This window comes from Rhamphochromis longiceps, linkage group LG3 (genome assembly GCF_057381845.1).
Source record: "Rhamphochromis longiceps isolate RC_006_pf linkage group LG3, R_longiceps_female_GT1.1, whole genome shotgun sequence".
Classification (NCBI taxonomy): domain Eukaryota; kingdom Metazoa; phylum Chordata; class Actinopteri; order Cichliformes; family Cichlidae; genus Rhamphochromis; species Rhamphochromis longiceps.
The window spans coordinates 13,934,867-13,953,857 of record NC_140559.1 but is presented as its reverse complement, the minus strand read 5'-3'; the positions used below and the strand labels follow the sequence as shown (position 1 = coordinate 13,953,857).

The window sequence follows — 18,991 nt, the reverse complement described above, 5'->3', positions numbered from 1 at the left end:
CCACAGAAATTCTTTTGTCCATGAAACCATAAAGCTGCACTTTCTTTTTGCCTTATAGTCTGATTTGTCATAACTTTCCGTTTTGTGGTAAGCTTTTCTTTGGCTGCAGGAGATTTCACTTGTCATGTTTGCATAGTAAGCTAACAATTGATAAGACGATGTCAGAGGAATTGGTGCGCAAATTATCGTCACTCACCAATCAGTGCTGTCGCTCTCTATACACAGTTCGTGCGATTGCAAAGTGAAAGCAAAAAAACAAGCGCAAATTCAAACGCGATTTCAATATGTCACATATTGACAGTGGCTCACCGATGCCAATGACATAATTACCCAGCTACATTTCTGAAAGAATGCAAAATCATTGACATATATTTTACTTTCCTACGATAGGCCGACGGGCAGGGCAGAGATAGATTTTGGTAGCCCGACTGGAAAAATTTTGCGAAAAAATGAATACAATAATAAGTATAATATATTGTTTAATAATAATGACAACTAGGATTATTACTGCTTTCTTCCTCCATCTTCAGCTATGTTTCCTGCACATGTGAAAAACTGCCTCTGCCAGTTTCTTCTGCTCAGTCTTTGATGTTTTCTTCTCTTTCTTCATCAGGTCTTTAGACACACTTTGCAGAAAGCAGCAACAATTTCTGCACCCTGCTATTCTTCACATCTTGTTCCAGCTGCTGACAAGAACTGGCTGCTTTCTTTGTCAGAACCTTCCAGTAACAGGCAAGGGTAATGGTCTGGACCAATACAGGCTGTCGCCAGTACCCCTACCACCATTCCTTCACAAGTCTGAAGTCTGGAGTTCAAACACCAGGGTGATCTCTCATCTTATATACACACACACAGACAAAGACATTCCACAACTCTTACATATTACCCCATGTTACGGATTCAAAATATTCGAGGAGGGATACAGGAGGTAATCCAAATAACAACACTGATCCGGCCGGGTGGAGTCAAACGATGATTTTAATGAACACACGTGTGGGAGATGTACACTGCAAAACATCAGCTGTAGATCTCTCCTTAACAATACACAAACAGTTATTTTATATCATCAGGGAAATTTATAACGCCCCCTCATGCATTAAGCAGATACAATACATGCATACATCAAATCAAAACCAGAATGACTTTTAACACATTTTGAAAAGAACATCGCCTCGTCTCCATCCCAGGTGTCTTCCTGTCGCTGCCGGACGCTCGCTTATCGTCTGGAACATCAGGCACACATTCTGCAACAAACTGCTCTTTTGCAGGCACAATTTTGCTGTCACAAGCAAAATGAGTCTATCTACTGTGTGTGTATGTGTCAACCTGAAATGCACTTTGTTTCACCTCTCACCTCACCAGCTAAACCTTGTAACCTTTCCACCAGACAGAAGGCCAGCACGTACACAACTGAAACTATATGTGTAATATATTGAGTGAATGTTTTAATCAAATGATACTACTTAAAACTTAATAAAAGAATATAAACAAATAAGAGATCATTAAGAATAACCTGATATAAGTGTTTTGTAAGCGTGTATTGCAACTGGCCAGACATATCGCTGGCCAAAGCTCTTGACCTTCAATTAATGGACTGAGCCACAGCTCTTTTATAGGCACAGAATACTATAAAATGATTATAGTCATTCCCATAACAAGAGTTCAAAGATTGCCAGTACGTTTGCTCATCTCAATATAGTCTGAAAGCTATAAGCTGTATTTGTTAATACAATATACTGCAGGCTAGATAATAACAAAAGACATTTTATTCCATCCCACACCCACCTCACAGGCCTATACCTTCAAAGAGAGAGATCTCTGACTATATTCTTCACTTAACTGTTGCTTCCCCTACTTCCACAGACGAGCAGAAGGGCTTCACACTATCTATCTATCTATGTACCCCCCCCACACACACACACCTGAATGTTTCTGACTTTACAATGGGCCCTCTGTGAAGGTGCCATAAACACGAGGCCCACTTGTAATAACGTTCATGCATACAGCTAGTAAGAAAGTGATATTACTATTACTAAAGTGATCAGTGTATCAGAAAAGAAATCTTCCACCACAAAAGAGGCACAGCAGAAGGTGGTGTGGTGCTTACAGCAAGAAGGTCTTGAGTTTTCACAATATAAATCAGAAAACAGTAACTTGATCTTCACAAATCCAGAATGCAAATTCATGACAAGGCACAGTTATTTCCCATCCCGGTCTCACTGATGGGGACGACCTGCTTTTGGAAGTGTTCCCAGTCGGGCTTGCAAAGCGGCAGCTCTGCTTGGAAGTGTTTCCAGAACCTAGAGGCCAAAAGAAGGTGATTAAATGGTAGACTAGTACAGTGACCATTTACATGTAGCCCAAGTTATTTTTCTTTTGTTATCATTTCCATATGTCCTCTAAACATAACATGACGGCAATCATAAAGTTACTCACAAAAGTAACCATTTCATTGTAGTGATAGTTAAACTGAGAGCTATTAGGCTTGGAAATGGCAATTCATATCCTTTCCAAAACAGACAAATAAACATGCCATAAAAATAGGAGTGTATCTGTCTGTTTGCTTCCCCCCACACACAGTATGGAACAGCCGTTTCTGTCAGAGAACAGGAGTAAGTGTTGCATATATAGGGCTGTTATATGGGCTCAAATTGTGGTCATAAATATTTTGTAATTTTAAATCAGAATGCATAGTTATGAACTGAGTTTTGTAACCTTGTAAACCAAAATATCTAAACAGAAGGTTAAAAGTTTTTTGTGTTAAGTTCTAAGTAAAGCACCCCTCTGTCAGCCAAACCCATCTGTTCTCTGATTGGATTGTTAAATTTGTGATTGACATGACATTGACCAATCAAGTGAAAGGGGAAAAAAAGGGAAATTCGTACATGTAAGTTGAAACTCACACACAGCTCAGGAACTTGAGTGCAGAGTTTTACATGTAGTTTTTTGCTTTGTATCTGTAACCTGACCTTAAGACAAAAAAATTGTAACTTGTGTAAATATTTTTTTACGAACACAATTTTTTTTTTTACACACACACACACACACACACACACACACACACACACAAATTCTCATCTATAGATGCACAAACATAAACTTTTCAGATATTTTGGTTTACAAGGTAACAACTGACAGCTACGCATTCTGATTTACAAGTACAAAATATTTATGACCACAATTTGAGCCCATACTGTTATTTTAGCAAAAAGTATTTTTTGTATCTCACTTCAGGTCTGTATGTATTTTTATCTGTGTGGATCTGTCTTTGTAATCAGATGTGTTAATGTGCAACTGAATCTGTAAGTGTTTAGAAATATGTATCAATGACAGTCTTAAAGCTTTGCTCAAAGCACTGCTAATGCAGGTAAGTTATTTACTTACCCAGCATTTGAATTGGCTGTCCTTTTACATGTGACCTTGGCTGTATTTTTGCTGAGTCAGATCCTCAAAAGTGTATGCAGAGTTGTGTGTAAGTGAACTCAGGGGTCAGCTTTCTTTCAGGCTCAGTATGTACCACCAGCATTACTCAGTCTGCAAGTGTGACATTAGTTGACTGGTAGTGATGGTTGTGCCAATGCAATGTATTTACCATATGTAAACCTAATTCAGTATACACCTGTATGTATTATAAGAAAAGTTTCATAAAGTAAACTTTATGAGAATTTGAACTACTTTGACTGATATAAGAGGTTTGTTTTAGGTGAATCATGAGTGGAGTAGTCACAGGTGTTCCTAGTTATGGATAAGATGTATTTTGTTCTTACAATAATAGCTGCTTTTGACAGGTACTGAAAAAAACAAAAGAAAATTTGAATTCAGATCTATCTGAGCATGTCTTGCATCAGCACAACCACCATGACCAGCCCTCTAACATCACACCTCAGACTGTGTAATATTCCACGTGTTAGTATGTACTGAGCCTGTCAGCCAGAGCCCAGGATTACTAAATCGTTGTCCTTCAGACAACTCTCCAAACATATAAAGATGTATAAAGATAAACAAATAAAAATTTATAATTGTCTATAAAGCTCACGAGGTGGACTTTATAGATAATTGGATGATTAGGAAACTTTCTGGAGGAAACCTGGTCTAGTTAGGAGAGACGGCATCCATCCCATTTTGGATGGAGCAGCTCTGGTTTCTAGAAATCTGGCCAAATTTTTTTGGCGCTGCAGTGGTTTGTATCATATCTATCTAACACACTCCAATTTGTGCATGTAAATGGAGAGTCGTCTTCACAAACTAAGGTCAATTATGGTGTTCCACAGGGTTCAGTGCTAGGACCAATTCTGTTTACATTATCCATGCTTCCCCTAGGCAGTATCATCAGAAGACATAGCATACATTTTCTCTGCTATGCAGATGACACCCAACTCTAACTGTCTATGAAGCCAGATAACACACACCAATTAGTTAAACTGCAGGAATGTCTTAAAGACATAAAGACCTGGATGGCCGCTAACTTTCTGCTTCTTAATTCAGATAAAACTGAGGTTATTTTACTCGGCCCTGAAAATCTTAGAAATATGGTATCTAACCAGATTCTTACTCTGGATGGCATTCCTAAAAACTCCCTGAAAAGCCAGCAATACACCCACTGCGTTTAAAGTCAATTGGATGAGGAGTTGTCAACGAGCAAAGAACAGAAAAACAGATTTACAGAACATGAAAGAATTCTCAAACATATCAGATAAAATGTCTGTACTTGTGGTGGTAGATGTCTGGGTCTCGGCTGATGCGGTTCTGAAAGCCAATGTACAGGTCATCCCATAGACAGCCATGAAGCACCACGTACCTCATCACTCCAATCCTGTTTTTAATCTAAAAGGAAACCAAGAAGGGTCACTGCTCTGTGCAAGCAAATATGTTCTTGAAATATTTTGCGAATTCCTCAAACTACAAGTCTTTTACATCTTGTACAAGCACTTAATACATTAACCCTTTAAGATCTAAAAGAGGACCAAGTTTGCCAGAGCTTATATTATATTTTTACATGCTGTAGTGCCATTTTTAGGAGCATTTCAAGTTGCAATACATCAATACAACCATTATAGCCCAATGTTTAATAATATGTATGCATTAAGTGCATAGTAATTACATAAACTGCAAAAAAGTGCAATAAAACTACAAAATTAAACATATATTTCTAGTTAGAGAAATTTAAGAGTCTTATTCCTCAAAACTGTAAATACAAAAGAGTTGCACAAAATAGTTTCCCTCCACAGGAAATTTATTTTGAGTGTCTTCATAGTTTTATTTTTGAAATGCACCAATTTTTATATACTGCAGGAAAAACTAAAATGAATATTATAATACAAATTTGCAAAAAAGAAGCATATGCATCAAAATAAACTATATCCAGCAGTCCAATTTGAGTTCTAAGCATCCCAGAAACGATACAGAAAGTCATAAAGTCAAACATGATTTAAAAAAAACCCAGTATAGGCTTATAAGGCCCTGAAGGTAATTTCCGCGAAAATGACATCACTTCCGATTTCGGGCAAGTGATAGGGGACATGCAATAGTTCGCGCTCACGTCTATTCCAACGTAGGAAGTGTTATGAACAGCTGATAGGATCGGCAAAGCGTGTTTCTGGAATATTATGTTTTTGTTGCTGCAAGTGCTTTTTATGCAGTTTTTGCAAAGCTATATGTGGAAGGAAACCGTGACCTAGGACAAGCTGATGGCATAAGATACAACTCCTCCGGTTTCATATTCAAAAAAAAAAAATTATTGCGCTAGCTTACGTGGCTGCAGTTCTACAGGGGTTTAAAAATAGTTACGCAAAACGGAGCGGGCACACTCCAACTGGAGCATTAAGGGTTAAAAGTAAATAATGCTACTTGCAGGGCCACAATCACAAAATTATCAGAATCAGAATCAGAATACTTTATTGATCCCTGGGGGAAATTATTTTTTGTTACAGTGCTCCATTTTAAACCAACATTAAGACAAGACAGACAATACACTAACTAAGAATAGTACAATATATACATATATATACATACATACATACATAAGTCACTTATAAATAAATAGTTGGAAAAGAAACATGTGTAGCTGTAGCAGCAAACAGTGTGTTAAGTGGATGCGTTGTACAGGGAGATGGCCACAGGCAGGAATGATTTCCTGTGTCGTTCAGTGGTGCTTTTCGGTAATCTCAGTCTCTCACTGAACGTGCTCCTGTGGCTGACCAACATGTCATGGAGTGTGTGGGAGGTGTTATCCAACATTGTCTTTATCTTGGACAGCATCCGCCTCTCCGACACCACCTTGAGGGAGTCCAGCTCCATCCCCACAACATTGCTGGCCTTACGGATCAGTTTAAGTCTGTTGGCATCTGCGACCCTGTCCAGCAGTTCCATTTTCATCAGAACAGAGCCAGATTAAATATTCCTGTGCACCACAAAAATTCTGATTGCTCCTTGGTCCAGGAAATGCAAGTGTAGCAATATGTCACTAGAGTTGTAACAGTGTTGAAAAATAACCTCTGTTAATGTGGCTATATAATGCAGCTGCATTATTATATAATCCACCCACTGTTTTCATCTTCAGTGCCCGGTACCAAAATAGAGCAGAGCAGCTACCTGAACGCTACTCCAACAGAGATCGATTATCTTGTTAATAATTTTACCTCTATCTCTATTGAGCCAACCATCCCTTTAACATTAACTAGTACTGACTTCATGAACTTCTTCACAAATAAAATTTTAACCATTAGAGAAACAAATTACTCATGATCATGGTCACTTTAATTACCATTGATATTCACTTACTCTTTTTCTCCAATTGATCTTTCTGAGTTAACTTCAGTAATTACTTCCTCCAAACCATCAGCTTGTCTTTTAGACCCCATTCCTACAAGACTGCTCAAAGAAGTCCTGCCTTTAATTAATGTTTCAATCTTAAATATGATCAACCTATCTCTAATAATTGGCTATGTACCACAGACCTTCAAGCTAACAGTAGTTAAACCATTGCTTAAAAAGCCATCTGTTGACCCAGTGGCCTTAGCTAATATTGGCCGATCTCCAACCTTCCTCTCATAACAAAAATCCTTGAAAGAATAGTTGTCAAACAGCTAACAGATCATCTGCAGAGGAATGACTTATTTGAAGAGTTTCAGTCAGGTTTCAGAGGTCATCACAGCACAGAAACAGCTTTAAAATGGTAAATGGCCTGTATTTGTATAGCACTCTACTAGTCCCTAAGGACTCCAAAGCGCTTTACACATCCAGTCATCCACCCATTCACACACATTCACACACTGGTGATGGCAGCTATATTGTAGCCACAGCCACCCTGGGGCGCACTGACAGAGGTGAGGCTGCCAGACACTGGCGCCACCGGGCCCTCTGACCACCACCAGTAGGCAACGGGTGAAGTGTCTTGCACAAGGACACAAGAACCGAGACGGTCCAAGCTGGGGCTCGAACCGGAAACCTTCCGATTACAAGGCGACCTCCCAACTCTTGAGTCACAATCGCCCTACGATCCCTTTAGTAAAGGTTACAGATTATCTTCTTATGGCCTCTGACAGTGGACTCATCTCTCTGCTTGTCCTGCTACACCTTAGTGCAGCGTTCGATACTGTTGACCATAATATCCTATTAGAGCGTTTAGAACATGCTGGAGGTATTACAGGTACTGTGCTGCAGTGGTTTGTATCATATCTATCTAACGTACTCCAGTTTGTGCATGTAAATGGGGAGTCCTCTTTGCCTTGAGGCGACTTTTGTTGTGATTTGGCGCTATATAAATAAAATTGAATTTAATTGATTTGACACACTAAGGTCAATTATAGTGTTCCACAGGGTTCAGTGCTAGGACCAATTCTGTTTACATTATCCATGCTTCCCTTGGGCAGTATCATCAGAAGACATAGCATACATTTTCACTGCTATGCAGATGACACCCAGCTCTATCTGTCCATGAAGCCAGATAACACACACCAATTACTTGAACTGCGGGAATATCTTAAAGTCATAAAGACCTGGATGACCGCTAATGTTCTGCTTCTTAATTCAGATAAAACTGCGGTTATTGTACTCGACCTTGAAAATCCTAGATATATGGTATCTAACCAGATTCTTACTCTGGATGGCATTACCTTGGCCTCTAGTAACACTGTGAGGAACCTTGGAGTATTTTTTGACAAAGACATTTACATCTAACTACAGTCACTGTGTTCTGGTCTTAATTAATTCACCAAACTCCACATTATTATTGTCCAAACACTTCACATTCCACATGATTATTACTCAAACAGCTTCTGCACTGAATCTCCATTGCTTCCCCAGGGTTACTGGTCTCACTCTGAGGCGCCTGGAAAGTGGCCGTCGAGCTGGATGTAGACAAGCATGCCGTGCTAGAACTGGACACTGATGCGGAGGAGCAGGCTGTGCTGGAACTGGACGTGGACAAGGACATGGACGAGCAGACGATGCTGGAACTGGACACGGATGTGGACATGCTGGACATGGACGTGGTGTGGCAGCTGCAGGACCAGACAAGGCAGGACCAGATGAGGGAAGGACCAAACGATGGTGTGGCAACCCCTGGTGGCTGAATGGCCAGTGACATGGCTGCTGCAGATGATGGATCTGGTGGCACTGCTCGTGGCACTGATGGTTGGACCGGCTCCTTGGAGCGTCCGACGGAGACAGATGGCTGAAGGGACCCCTTGGGACGTCCAGCAGGAACAGGGGATGGCTGAAGCGACCCCTCGGACCCTCCAGCGGAGACAGACAGCTGAAACAGGCCCCTCGGACCCTCCAGCGGAGACAGAAGACAGCTGAATGGGTCCCTCGGACCCTCTAGAAGGGACAGACGCAGGGCCAGCAGGTCTAGAGACCTCTGGCGGTGATAAGACAGAATAACGAGGCCCAGAAACCTCTGGCAGAGACTAAAGAGAACCAGCAGGCACGGAGTTTTTTGGCAGGAATGAAGTTAACTGTAACTGCACAGGGAACAAAGCTGGCTCAGAATGCAACGGCTGGGTCTGTGCAGTGCAGGCGGTCTGTCTTGGCAGGGCCAGCAAGATGAAGTCCTTAGCTGGTTGAACAAGCTCTACAGAGCTTCCAGCAGAGGATGGAGGTGGCTGGGTTGACGGTTGAGCCAATGACTGAATTCCAGACAACTGAGCAGGTGGCTGAACAGCACACGACTGAAGAGGAGACGGCTGAACAGCAGGTAACTGAACTGACGGCTGAACAGCAGGTGACAGAGCAGGTAACTGAGCTGCATATTGAACAGAAGATTGAGCTGAAGACTGAACAGCAGACGACTGAACTGCAGGAGACTGAACAGCAGACAGATGAACTGCAGGCATGGAAGGCCGTGAGCGGACAAAGTCTGCTAGCTCTCAAGCTTGTAGCATGTCCCGGAGACAAGAAGAAGCAAAATTAAACACACTGCACAAGGACAAGGACTATCAAAATTAAACAGGTAGTGCATGACAGACACAGACTTGACATTGAACAAAAAGGACACAGGAACAAAATCGAAGAACTAGAAATCACAGAACACAGCACTAAATTACTAGAAATACTGTTACAGAAACCAAAAGACTAATAGAGATAACAATGATGAAATCAAAGATCAAAAATAGAACAAAACTCAACACACTATGTCACCAACCCAGGATTGTGACACCTTTATTTCAGAAGTACACCTATAGTCGTGGTAACAGTATCTCGAAGAATCCATAGGTCCGTCATCCTATTCATCCTATTCATCATGGAACCATCATGGAAGGACAGGCCCCTGCACGGTATGTACCACCGGCAGATAGAGGAGGATATCCAGACAAAATGGTGGTGGCTAACCAACCGGACATAGTGGTGGTAGACAAACAGAAAAAGACGGCCGTAGTGATCGATGTAGCGGTTCCGAATGACAGCAATATCAGGAAGAAGGAGCACGAGAAGCTGGAGAAATACCAAGGGCTCAGAGAAGAGCTCGAGAGGATGTGGAGGGTGAAGGTAATGGTGGTCCCCGTGGTAATCGGAGCACTAGGTGCGGTGACTCCCAAGCTAGGCGAGTGGCTCCAGCAGATCCCGGGAATAACATCGGAGATCTCTGTCCAGAAGAGCGCAGTCCTGGGAACAGCTAAGATACTGCGCAGGACCCTCAAGCTCCCAGGCCTCTGGTAGAGGACCCGAGCTTGAAGGATAAACCGCCCGCAGGGGCGTGCTGGGTGTTTTATATATATATATATATATATATATATATATATACACACACACACACACACACACACACACAACATGTTCCATATGTTAGATGGAACACATGATAATTTCATCATGAAATCATCTTGGTAGTCATGACAAATTACTATTATTCAGGTTCTGTTGTGCTGCTGTCTGTGTGTTTAGTGCTCTATAGTGACTCACCTCCAAGTAGGAGTGCTCTCTGTTTGGTCTCTTTGTGGGGAATGATAGATCCAGAAAGTCCACCAGATAGTCATAACCGTCAGTGATGCATTCAAACTTGTCATCTGTTTCAATGACCTACACAGAGACATGTGCATTTCAGCAGATTTGCATCCACTCTGAGTAAGATAGCAATGTAATGGAAAAAGAAGTGAGCCAAGGTGATTCGTAACAGCTGGAAGGAAAGGAAGTGACGATGAGGAATCAGAGCAGAGAGCTGGGTTTTTATTTTGCTTTTTTGTCTTTCATTTTAAAATGTCATCATTGCAGGATGTGAACTACATCTCTATTTCTAGTTTCTGTTAAGGTACTGCAGAGGCTGCTGAGGCATGACGGAATTTTAAAAAAACAAACAAACATATAAAGATAAAGACAAGGAACATTTCTGCTCAGGTATAACAAAAAAAAAAGTACACCAATGTTCATGCATGTTCATCAAACAAGAAATGTCAGACTGAAAATATTGAAGTTCCTTTTAATTTTGTTAAACTTTATAGATCATTCCATAGGACTTTATGGCTTACAAGGTTAACTGAAACTAAAATAATACCAAAATCACTATTATGTGCATTAAAAAATGTCAGTCACTGTCATTTTCATGAGGAATAACAGCTTTGCTAACAGCTTAGCTCATTGGATTAGCCAAATGAAGCTTATTCATAAATTCAAAAAGGAAGATCTGTAGTCCCACAGATTTTTCAGGCCAATCAGCCTCTGCTCTGCCGACTTTAAATCTCATCTGTCGTTTTCCCTTCCAGACACCATCGTGCAACTCACAGTCTAAATTCAGAGGGCGGTCCTGCCCTTTCCCTATCACTGCTGGGATTCTGTTCTGCTGCGATTGGTCATCACAGTCTAATCCCAAATACCTTAATTGAATTCTGTAAGTGAATAATTCATGTTTAGTTCCTTCTAATGTTCTCTTTATTGAATTTCCTCCCATCCATCTATTTTTTTAGCACTTGTCTAACTCATGTTCACAGAGGAAGGAGTCTAAGTTTTGACAGGGTGGGAGGCGGGGTACACCCTTAGCAGGTTGCTAGTCCATCAAAGGGCCACAATATACAATAGTTTTGGGGGGGGTTTCCCCTTTTTTTGGGAGGGGGGGTTATGCATTCCCCTCCAACCTTGCAAAAATGGACAAGTGTATATATTTTAACTTTTCTGGGGGCCTCTTTATTATTTATTTATTATGAAGCAGTAAGCAGAGAAATGCTTTTAAGTAGGAAAGATCATGAAAACAAATTAAATGCCAAAGAAAAGTAAAACATTTCTGTCAAAACCATTTACCCGCACAACCAGGTTGTAGTTTTGAAAGCCAGCCCATGTGTAATAAAACTGGATCCAGTTTTGATGCTTAAATATGTCAGACTTGATGGCGCTCTTCAACTCATTCACATACAAGTCGAACTCCCAGCTGTCCTTGTAGATTTTTGCACTAGCTGGGGGATTGGTGATGGCCTCCCTATGGTTGGTCATAGCAAAGAAAGTTGCAAAGAAAATATTTCATTTAGCACTTGCATGTGCAGTTTACATGATGTATTACAGGGGTCTCAAACTCATAGCCCAGGGACCACTTGCAGCCATATGAAGGCAATATGAGCAGAGAGTACAAACATACTGAGTGACTGGCTGTGTTAGTTCAGTGAGAGTCAAAAACTAATGTGTACACTTATGTCTGCATTTTTATTTTGTTAAATAAGAACAAAATGATAGCCGAAGTGCTGCCACAAAGAGAGTACCAGTGTGTTTATTTGGTAGTTCAATGAAAGGCTTCAGTTAGTTAAGAGGGAGGAAAAAAAATCTGCATTCACATTTGCAGTTTTGTCTTATTATACAATATCTGAAAAAACAAAAACCCCAAACAAACCAAAACAAAAGGCTACATTTTCACAATTATTAGTCGTTGTTTCTTGTTTGTTTGTTTGTTTGTTTTGTAGTACCATTTTACTTGAACACTAAACTGGCATACAATGACATGACAATGCCAGCAGTGGCCCACATCTCATTTAAGTTTGAGACCCCTGTTGTATATTTGGAAAGTTACTAATCCTGCCTGTGCTCCTTATAATGATAATAACTCTTTAAAAAAAATAATGCCATCATGTTATCACACAACATAGGCAAATGCAGTCAGATTTGGATTTTCTCCTTTACATGAAATAATTGAGTAGCAGTAGCTTGTCAGTAAGAATCAAAGTCATATACATTTACTGGGCACTTACATCAAAACGGGAAAAAGACGGGGCTGAAGCTACAGCTCAAAGAAAAATCAATAAAAGTGACACATTTTACTTTTACATTTGCAGTGCAGACAATGAATATTTGGACAGTGAGATTTTTTTCCTCATCAGACTCTCAGAAACAAAATGATCTGTTTATACACTGGCATTGTAGAGACTGACATTACTGTTTAAATTTCTGTGTTTTATGTAGTTGTATTACAAAGATGGAATATCAGTCTCTTTCTTTCCCACATCGACCAGGAATGGAAAACATAGATAAACATGTGAGCTATTCCAACCTGTTGGTGGGGTCTCTCAGAGCGAGGCCGAGGTCCAGCACAGCACCTGGCTGCGGTGTCCAAGTTTTGATTGCCGGTGCAAGCTTATTAATGAGTGCATTGAGGTCCTCTGCACTGTTTTTGAAATTCGTATCCTTTATGTATCTTCCAACCAACACACAGTACAAACAGACACATAAGTAAAGGGACACATAAAGCACAAATTAGGTCTCATGTGTTTAGCTTGACAGTCATTAGCAGTAGTGTCACTGTCAAAACATAAGGCCACAACTGTGTTGTACAACCATGTTTCCAGAAAACATGAATGCTGTGTATGATGTAAATAATGTTAATCACATCCTTATTTAATAACATAACAAATGTATTGAATCAAAGAGAAAAAAAAAGTCTTCAGTTTAAAGGTCTTATGCTAACAATACATTTCACAAACATCGAAGCAGCAGCAAAACAAGACTGGGAGAATTTTGTAACGTTAAAAAAAAAACCTGATAGAAAATCTTAAAATCAATGATAAATGAATCTAAGCTGCTGACAGTTATAAACACAGGTCAGTATAAAAGGAGCAGCTCATCAAAGTGGAGTCATGGTTGTAGATTGACTTGTCAACATAAACTGCATATCAGCTCATAGACAGCTGAAACAGAGCTACAATTAAACAGGGAATAGATAGAAAAAGGAGCCCATATATAGACCAAACCCTGTTTTGTTTGTTATTGTACATAGTTGTGTTTTAAATATTAACTTGTCCAGATGAACTACATATCAGCTTTGGCCTTGGAATTTAGATCAGATCAGCTAACTTTGTTGTGAGGATTCTTCTGCCAGGGAACATAAAAGTAGTTCAAAACCAAAAAGCTCTGCACTTTATTAAGTCATCTCTGATGCTGTGCAAACCCTTATTACAAACTCTACCTGTCTGATGGATGAGCCTCCACAAAGTATCCAGCGAATGGGCAGTAGATCCTCGGCTGCAGGGATTTCACCAGTGTAGCTTTGTAATTCAGCAGCTTCTTCCTCTCATTCTTGATAAACTCTGCCTTCCAGGAATCTGGAAACACATCAACAACATTTGCTTCATCTCAGCAGTTTGGTGCACTTTGACACTGTTGATCACTGTTGATTTTGTTTTATTTCATTATTTTACTTTTTTGTTTATCTGAACACATACGTGTGTGTGTATATCTACATATATATTCGTATCTGTAAATGAAAATATATGTAGTGTGTGTATATATTGTTTTTTTGTTTTATATGTCTGAAACAAATAAAGATACAATACAATACAATCACAACATATCAGTTTGACAAGTCCGTTCTTACATCGCTAAAAGAGCTACATGTAACCATCAAAGATTCCAGCATAGATGCTGTTGTGTGTAGGTGGAGGTAAAACCTAACTAAGCAAACCTAACTCGGGCTCACCGCTGTATTTCCCTCCATAGAAGGTCATGGGGAATCCAGAAGCTCCTCCAGCAAAGTCAGACATCATCACGTCCACATTTTGTGGTAGCCTTCCTCCATTCGGTCTGGTGCAGTCCACAGTGTTGAGGATCATATGACCTGCAATAAAAACAACATTTTATATTATAATCAGACTTATTTTTACAGCACAAGTAATTATATTATTCAAAATGACACCTTTGTAGTCAACAATGATGCAGGTGTCCATTTCAGGATGTACCCCATCCATCAGGATCATAAATCTCAGGTGATCATCAATCTGAGTGAGACAGCAAGATTCATTTTTACTTCTTTATGGAAATCATATGATTTTAATATACAAAATGTTTTTTTGTAATTCCTCTTAAACAAATGATAGAGGCAGTGACTTACATTTTGCCAAACACCAAAGGGAAGGACTTTAATATTGGTCAGCTTAACTTGGCTTTCCTTTATATACCTGTCACAGCGGAGATACCCGTATGTGAATAACAGACCAACATTGGATAATTTATTCCCTCTGTAATTTATGGGGACAATTCAGCTCCACTTCATTACTAACCAAAACACTGGTCTGGATGTGTCACCGACATATATCGGTATGTCCGGCCTTCTTTCTGCCAACACTTTCAGTGTGGGATAACTATAAAGGAAACAGAAAAAGTCAGTGCCCTGCACTGTAAATATAAACACCCTTCATTTCTGAAAGTTGGTCTCTTTGTAGATTTTGTATTTGAGGTTCTAGCCAGTAGGAATAAAAATATTTAACGTTCCAAAAATGTTTTTATTTCTCTCAGGGGCTCTGAAGAGCTGTTCAAAGCAGAGAATAGAAGTACTTAAATTTGGCTACATTAGATTAACATAATACCAAGTCAGACATTTACGTGAAACAAAAAATAATTATTCTTTAAGTAAATTGAAATATTGTGTAAAACATTTTAAGTTTAAGTAAGTAATTTTAGTAGTGGTAATTTTGGTAATTTTACACTGATCATTTTGTTTCTGAGAGTAAGTACACTGTACTGACTGGCCAGATTGCAGAGTGCTCTACATTACTTTTGTAATAATTTGTAATTAATTATAATTATTTTTTAATTAAAGGATGTAAAAGTCTTTTTACATGCTTTAATTTAAGGACAGTATACCTTCTCTTTACTGTGACTGTATGCAGCTGGTGCTGTTTTCCTCTTTTTGATTTTGCTTGCAGCTGGTCATGGATCAAGTATTGTAATGTAAATTACAATATTGCGCCATAAGAAATCAATAAAATTCTGTGTAATCAAGATGAATAGAACAGCTGAAGCAAAAACTGTTTGTAGATACTATACTGTGTTTGCTCTGAATCATTTACTTCAAACAAAAATGGCAGTAATATGTAATGCATATTTTTATGTATTTAACAATATTAGCAGAGCTTGCCTGAGGTGGTCTGAGTGCATATGGCTGATGTAGATGAGATCTGCACCACAAAGCCTGTCCAGGGCGTCTGCTGGAGGCTCATGGAGAAGCCACCAGCCCCTGGCAAACGCAGGACCCTTCAACCAGGGGTCGAACATGAACCTTCTCTTGCCAAGCTGTAGCTCTATGCAGGCATGGGTGAAGTATGTCACCTGAGGGGAAAGTAAAAGAAAATTTATGTTTTGGAGACTATACTTGATGTACTTTTCACTCTTAGTTCATTATTATTATTATTAAGTGCGCCTATGCCAAGAGGAACACTTATTACTATTCGTCGGATTTATTATTCTTATTCTCAATCCTCCGCCTAAAATTTTGACGCGTAACTCGCCCCACAGTTTTGAGACAAGGTTCATTTGGTGTTTATGACTTTTATAGTTTTTTAAATATTAATATTTTACTGCAAATTTTCCCACGCTTATCTGTTGCACAGTTTTGAGACAAGGGTTACATATGTTATATCATTTTGTGCGGCTGGATCTGGACTAGTATGCTATGACTTTTGGTGTTTATGACTTTTATAGTTTTTTAAATATTTAGATTTAAGTGCAAATTGGGAAAGATTCATCTTTTGGCCCCATAGAAACAGACTTCATTTGTGGTGTGTTGGCTCTCTCTAGTGGTATGCTGGGAGTGGTACACCCTGTCTACCCTTATTTGGATTACCGTAATGACGACAAAATCAACGGTGCGCACAGCATCGCTGCTTTCAGGAGCCATTGGAAGTTTTAAGGTTGCGCGAACCATTGAATATATACGGTAAGCGAAAGCGTGTATGCTTGGTGGAAAACTCCATATCCCACAAATAGTACGCCTCTACCGAGTGAAACAATGGCAGCTGCCACCTCATTTTTATATTCCTCTTATTCGTGTTTCTAGGTCACAAAATAAACTTTTAAGATATTTTCAGGCGAGAATGTAGCTGTGTAAACTTCAAATATCTGCTCATTTTATCAAGACATCCCATATTAGCAACAGTTCTTGCTAGCTAGCTAGCGCGACTAGCTAGCTTCGCTCAAAAGCACCCGGGCTTGGATTTCAGTGAGGCTGCTCACACTCATTTCACCCCCGATCGCTCACAAATAGTGTTCGTCTCAGCTGGACTTATTTTTTGTTTATATGGGCCGATGATTCATTTATTCATTTTAGTAATGGTATAAACAGTGAAAGGTGGTTGTCCAGATGCTGGTTAATGTGGGAAAATAACTGAGTTTTCTCGTGGTGGCTAAGCGGCGCTCCAACAAAGGGCAGCTAGCCACCGGTGTATGACAGAAAGCACATGCGGGAAAAAGACACACACGAGGCGGCGAGGCAGCCGCCGATCGACCTGTGGTGCCTCAAACAGATGGCAGCCATGGATCAGGAAATTGAAGGCAGGAGAAGCAGACCCAAGGCGGCTGTGTCAGGTTAACTGAATTTCAGGTAAGAAGTTATGAACTGCACTCCATTTGGGTCAGATATAAACCGAGTTTAGGTGTAGTTTATTTTCGTTGTGCTGACTTTTTACAATCAGTTACAATAACTCGTACTGCGTACTAGCAGCACGCAGTACGAGTTACGAGTTTCTATACAGCTGTGTGCGCGCTAAGTTACTGATGTTGAACTTTATTTTATTCATAAGGGTTAGTTCGTAGAGTTCCCAGCCGTTCCGTACAAATGGAATCGTCCCACGTTCAGAGAAAATATTATGCGTTTCGTATTGAGCCGAAAAGGAACACAGTTTGTCCCGTACTTCAGGTAGAATGGAAGAAGACACAAAGCTGGATTTATTCTGTCGATATGCAACCTCCCCTGTCATTCTCTCGCCTGTTGCAACTTCAATCATGAAACTGATCAATGATCGGCTTTTCTCTCTTGTTTGTTTATCGCGCTAAACAACAGCAGCACGTTTAAGCTTGATCAGCTGTTGTTATAATTCATTCGATTTTAATTTCTAGTATCAGTTGATGTTTGCTGGAGCCACAGCTGTAAAAGCGGCTTATCTAAAAGTGGATTATCTCGGCAAAGGAGAAGTTCTCACTAACGCAGATTTAGACAGATTTGTCAACAATATTTGATAGTAATGGGTCTTATGTAGAAAATGTTTCAGATCTTTCAATTCAGCTCATGAAAAATGGGAGCAAAAACAAAAGTGTTGCGTTTATATTTTTGTTCAGTGTAGTAAACACAACACCATTGCAATAACCTAGATAAGTGTAAGCAACAGTAAATACTAAATATTGAATGTTATTGTGCAGCATATAAGACTGACAGCGCACAATGTGCTTTGAGGTAATAGCCAAGAAAGGTATAGTTTGTGTCTATGAGCACCTGTGTGTACACCTGTGTGGATGAGAGTGCTTGTATTTAAAAGGTTTGTCAATGCAACAATCTGCTAGAGGGTTTGGGGAGCCATAGCCCCATCTCCCAGGGCATGAAGCAGGCATGGAGGAGATCCAGGCCCTAGACATCCAGAGGTCCCCCAGAGCACGAGAGCCCAAGGAGGACCAACGGAGGGGCAGCCGCACCCTCTCCTGGAAAGAGCTGAGGAGAGCCCCAGATTTGGGGTCACCCAGCAGCCACGGAGCAGAAGCCACAGGGGGAACCAGGCCTTGTCAAGCAGCCAAGAGCCACTGGGAGTGAATTGGTATATAACTGAGCGCCCAGCCCCGGATGCCAAGAACCACCAATGCACCGATGGCTGAGGGCCACCGGCAGGGAGTGTGGTGGGGGGTGATAGGCCCCTACACCTGGGGGGGCTGAGATGTTCACAGAGAGATGGAGTCTAAGATGTAACCTAACACACAGACATAGACAAACAGGCACACACAGGCACAAGCGTGCATTCCCACCCTCATGTAAATACGCAGCCCTTGCCTAATGTGGAGACAAACAGAAATGAACACTGTAGACAAAGTCACACTCCCCAAACATATTCTATACCCCCACGTCCAGGTACCGTCGCCCCAGGAGGGGCAATCTGCCCCTAGACCCAGGAGATGTTGCCCTTTTCCCTTGTGTGGAGACAAGCAGTAGCAGGGAGGCCGAGCATCCCAGACCCCAACCAGACAGCCAACTCCTCCTCCCAGCCCCCACCCCCAATGGCAAAAAGAGAACGGGTGTGTGTGAAGACCCCATACCTTTCTCCAC

General features: G+C 40.6%; 1 protein-coding gene across 2 annotated transcripts in view; it reads right to left on the bottom strand.

Moving 5' to 3' along the window:
- Positions 1-1,313: 1,313 nt before the first annotated feature.
- The window catches only part of LOC146673012 (cytidine monophosphate-N-acetylneuraminic acid hydroxylase-like), a 43,010-nt gene continuing 25,332 nt past the window's right edge, over positions 1,314-18,991 (bottom strand). Inside the window, exons 5-15 of one of the 2 annotated variants that reach the window (XM_085401484.1) lie at positions 15,824-16,014; positions 14,967-15,047; positions 14,798-14,864; positions 14,603-14,684; positions 14,387-14,524; positions 13,877-14,012; positions 12,965-13,108; positions 11,731-11,905; positions 10,402-10,518; positions 4,709-4,824; positions 1,314-2,300 (exon numbers count right to left, since the gene is read on the bottom strand). In XM_085401484.1, coding sequence (XP_085257610.1) covers positions 2,183-2,300; positions 4,709-4,824; positions 10,402-10,518; positions 11,731-11,905; positions 12,965-13,108; positions 13,877-14,012; positions 14,387-14,524; positions 14,603-14,684; positions 14,798-14,864; positions 14,967-15,047; positions 15,824-16,014 — 1,365 coding nt within the window. In that variant the 3' untranslated portion in view covers positions 1,314-2,182. The remainder of the gene's footprint in view (positions 2,301-4,708; positions 4,825-10,401; positions 10,519-11,730; positions 11,906-12,964; positions 13,109-13,876; positions 14,013-14,386; positions 14,525-14,602; positions 14,685-14,797; positions 14,865-14,966; positions 15,048-15,823; positions 16,015-18,991) is intronic. The other variant, XM_085401485.1, reaches the window with a different exon arrangement.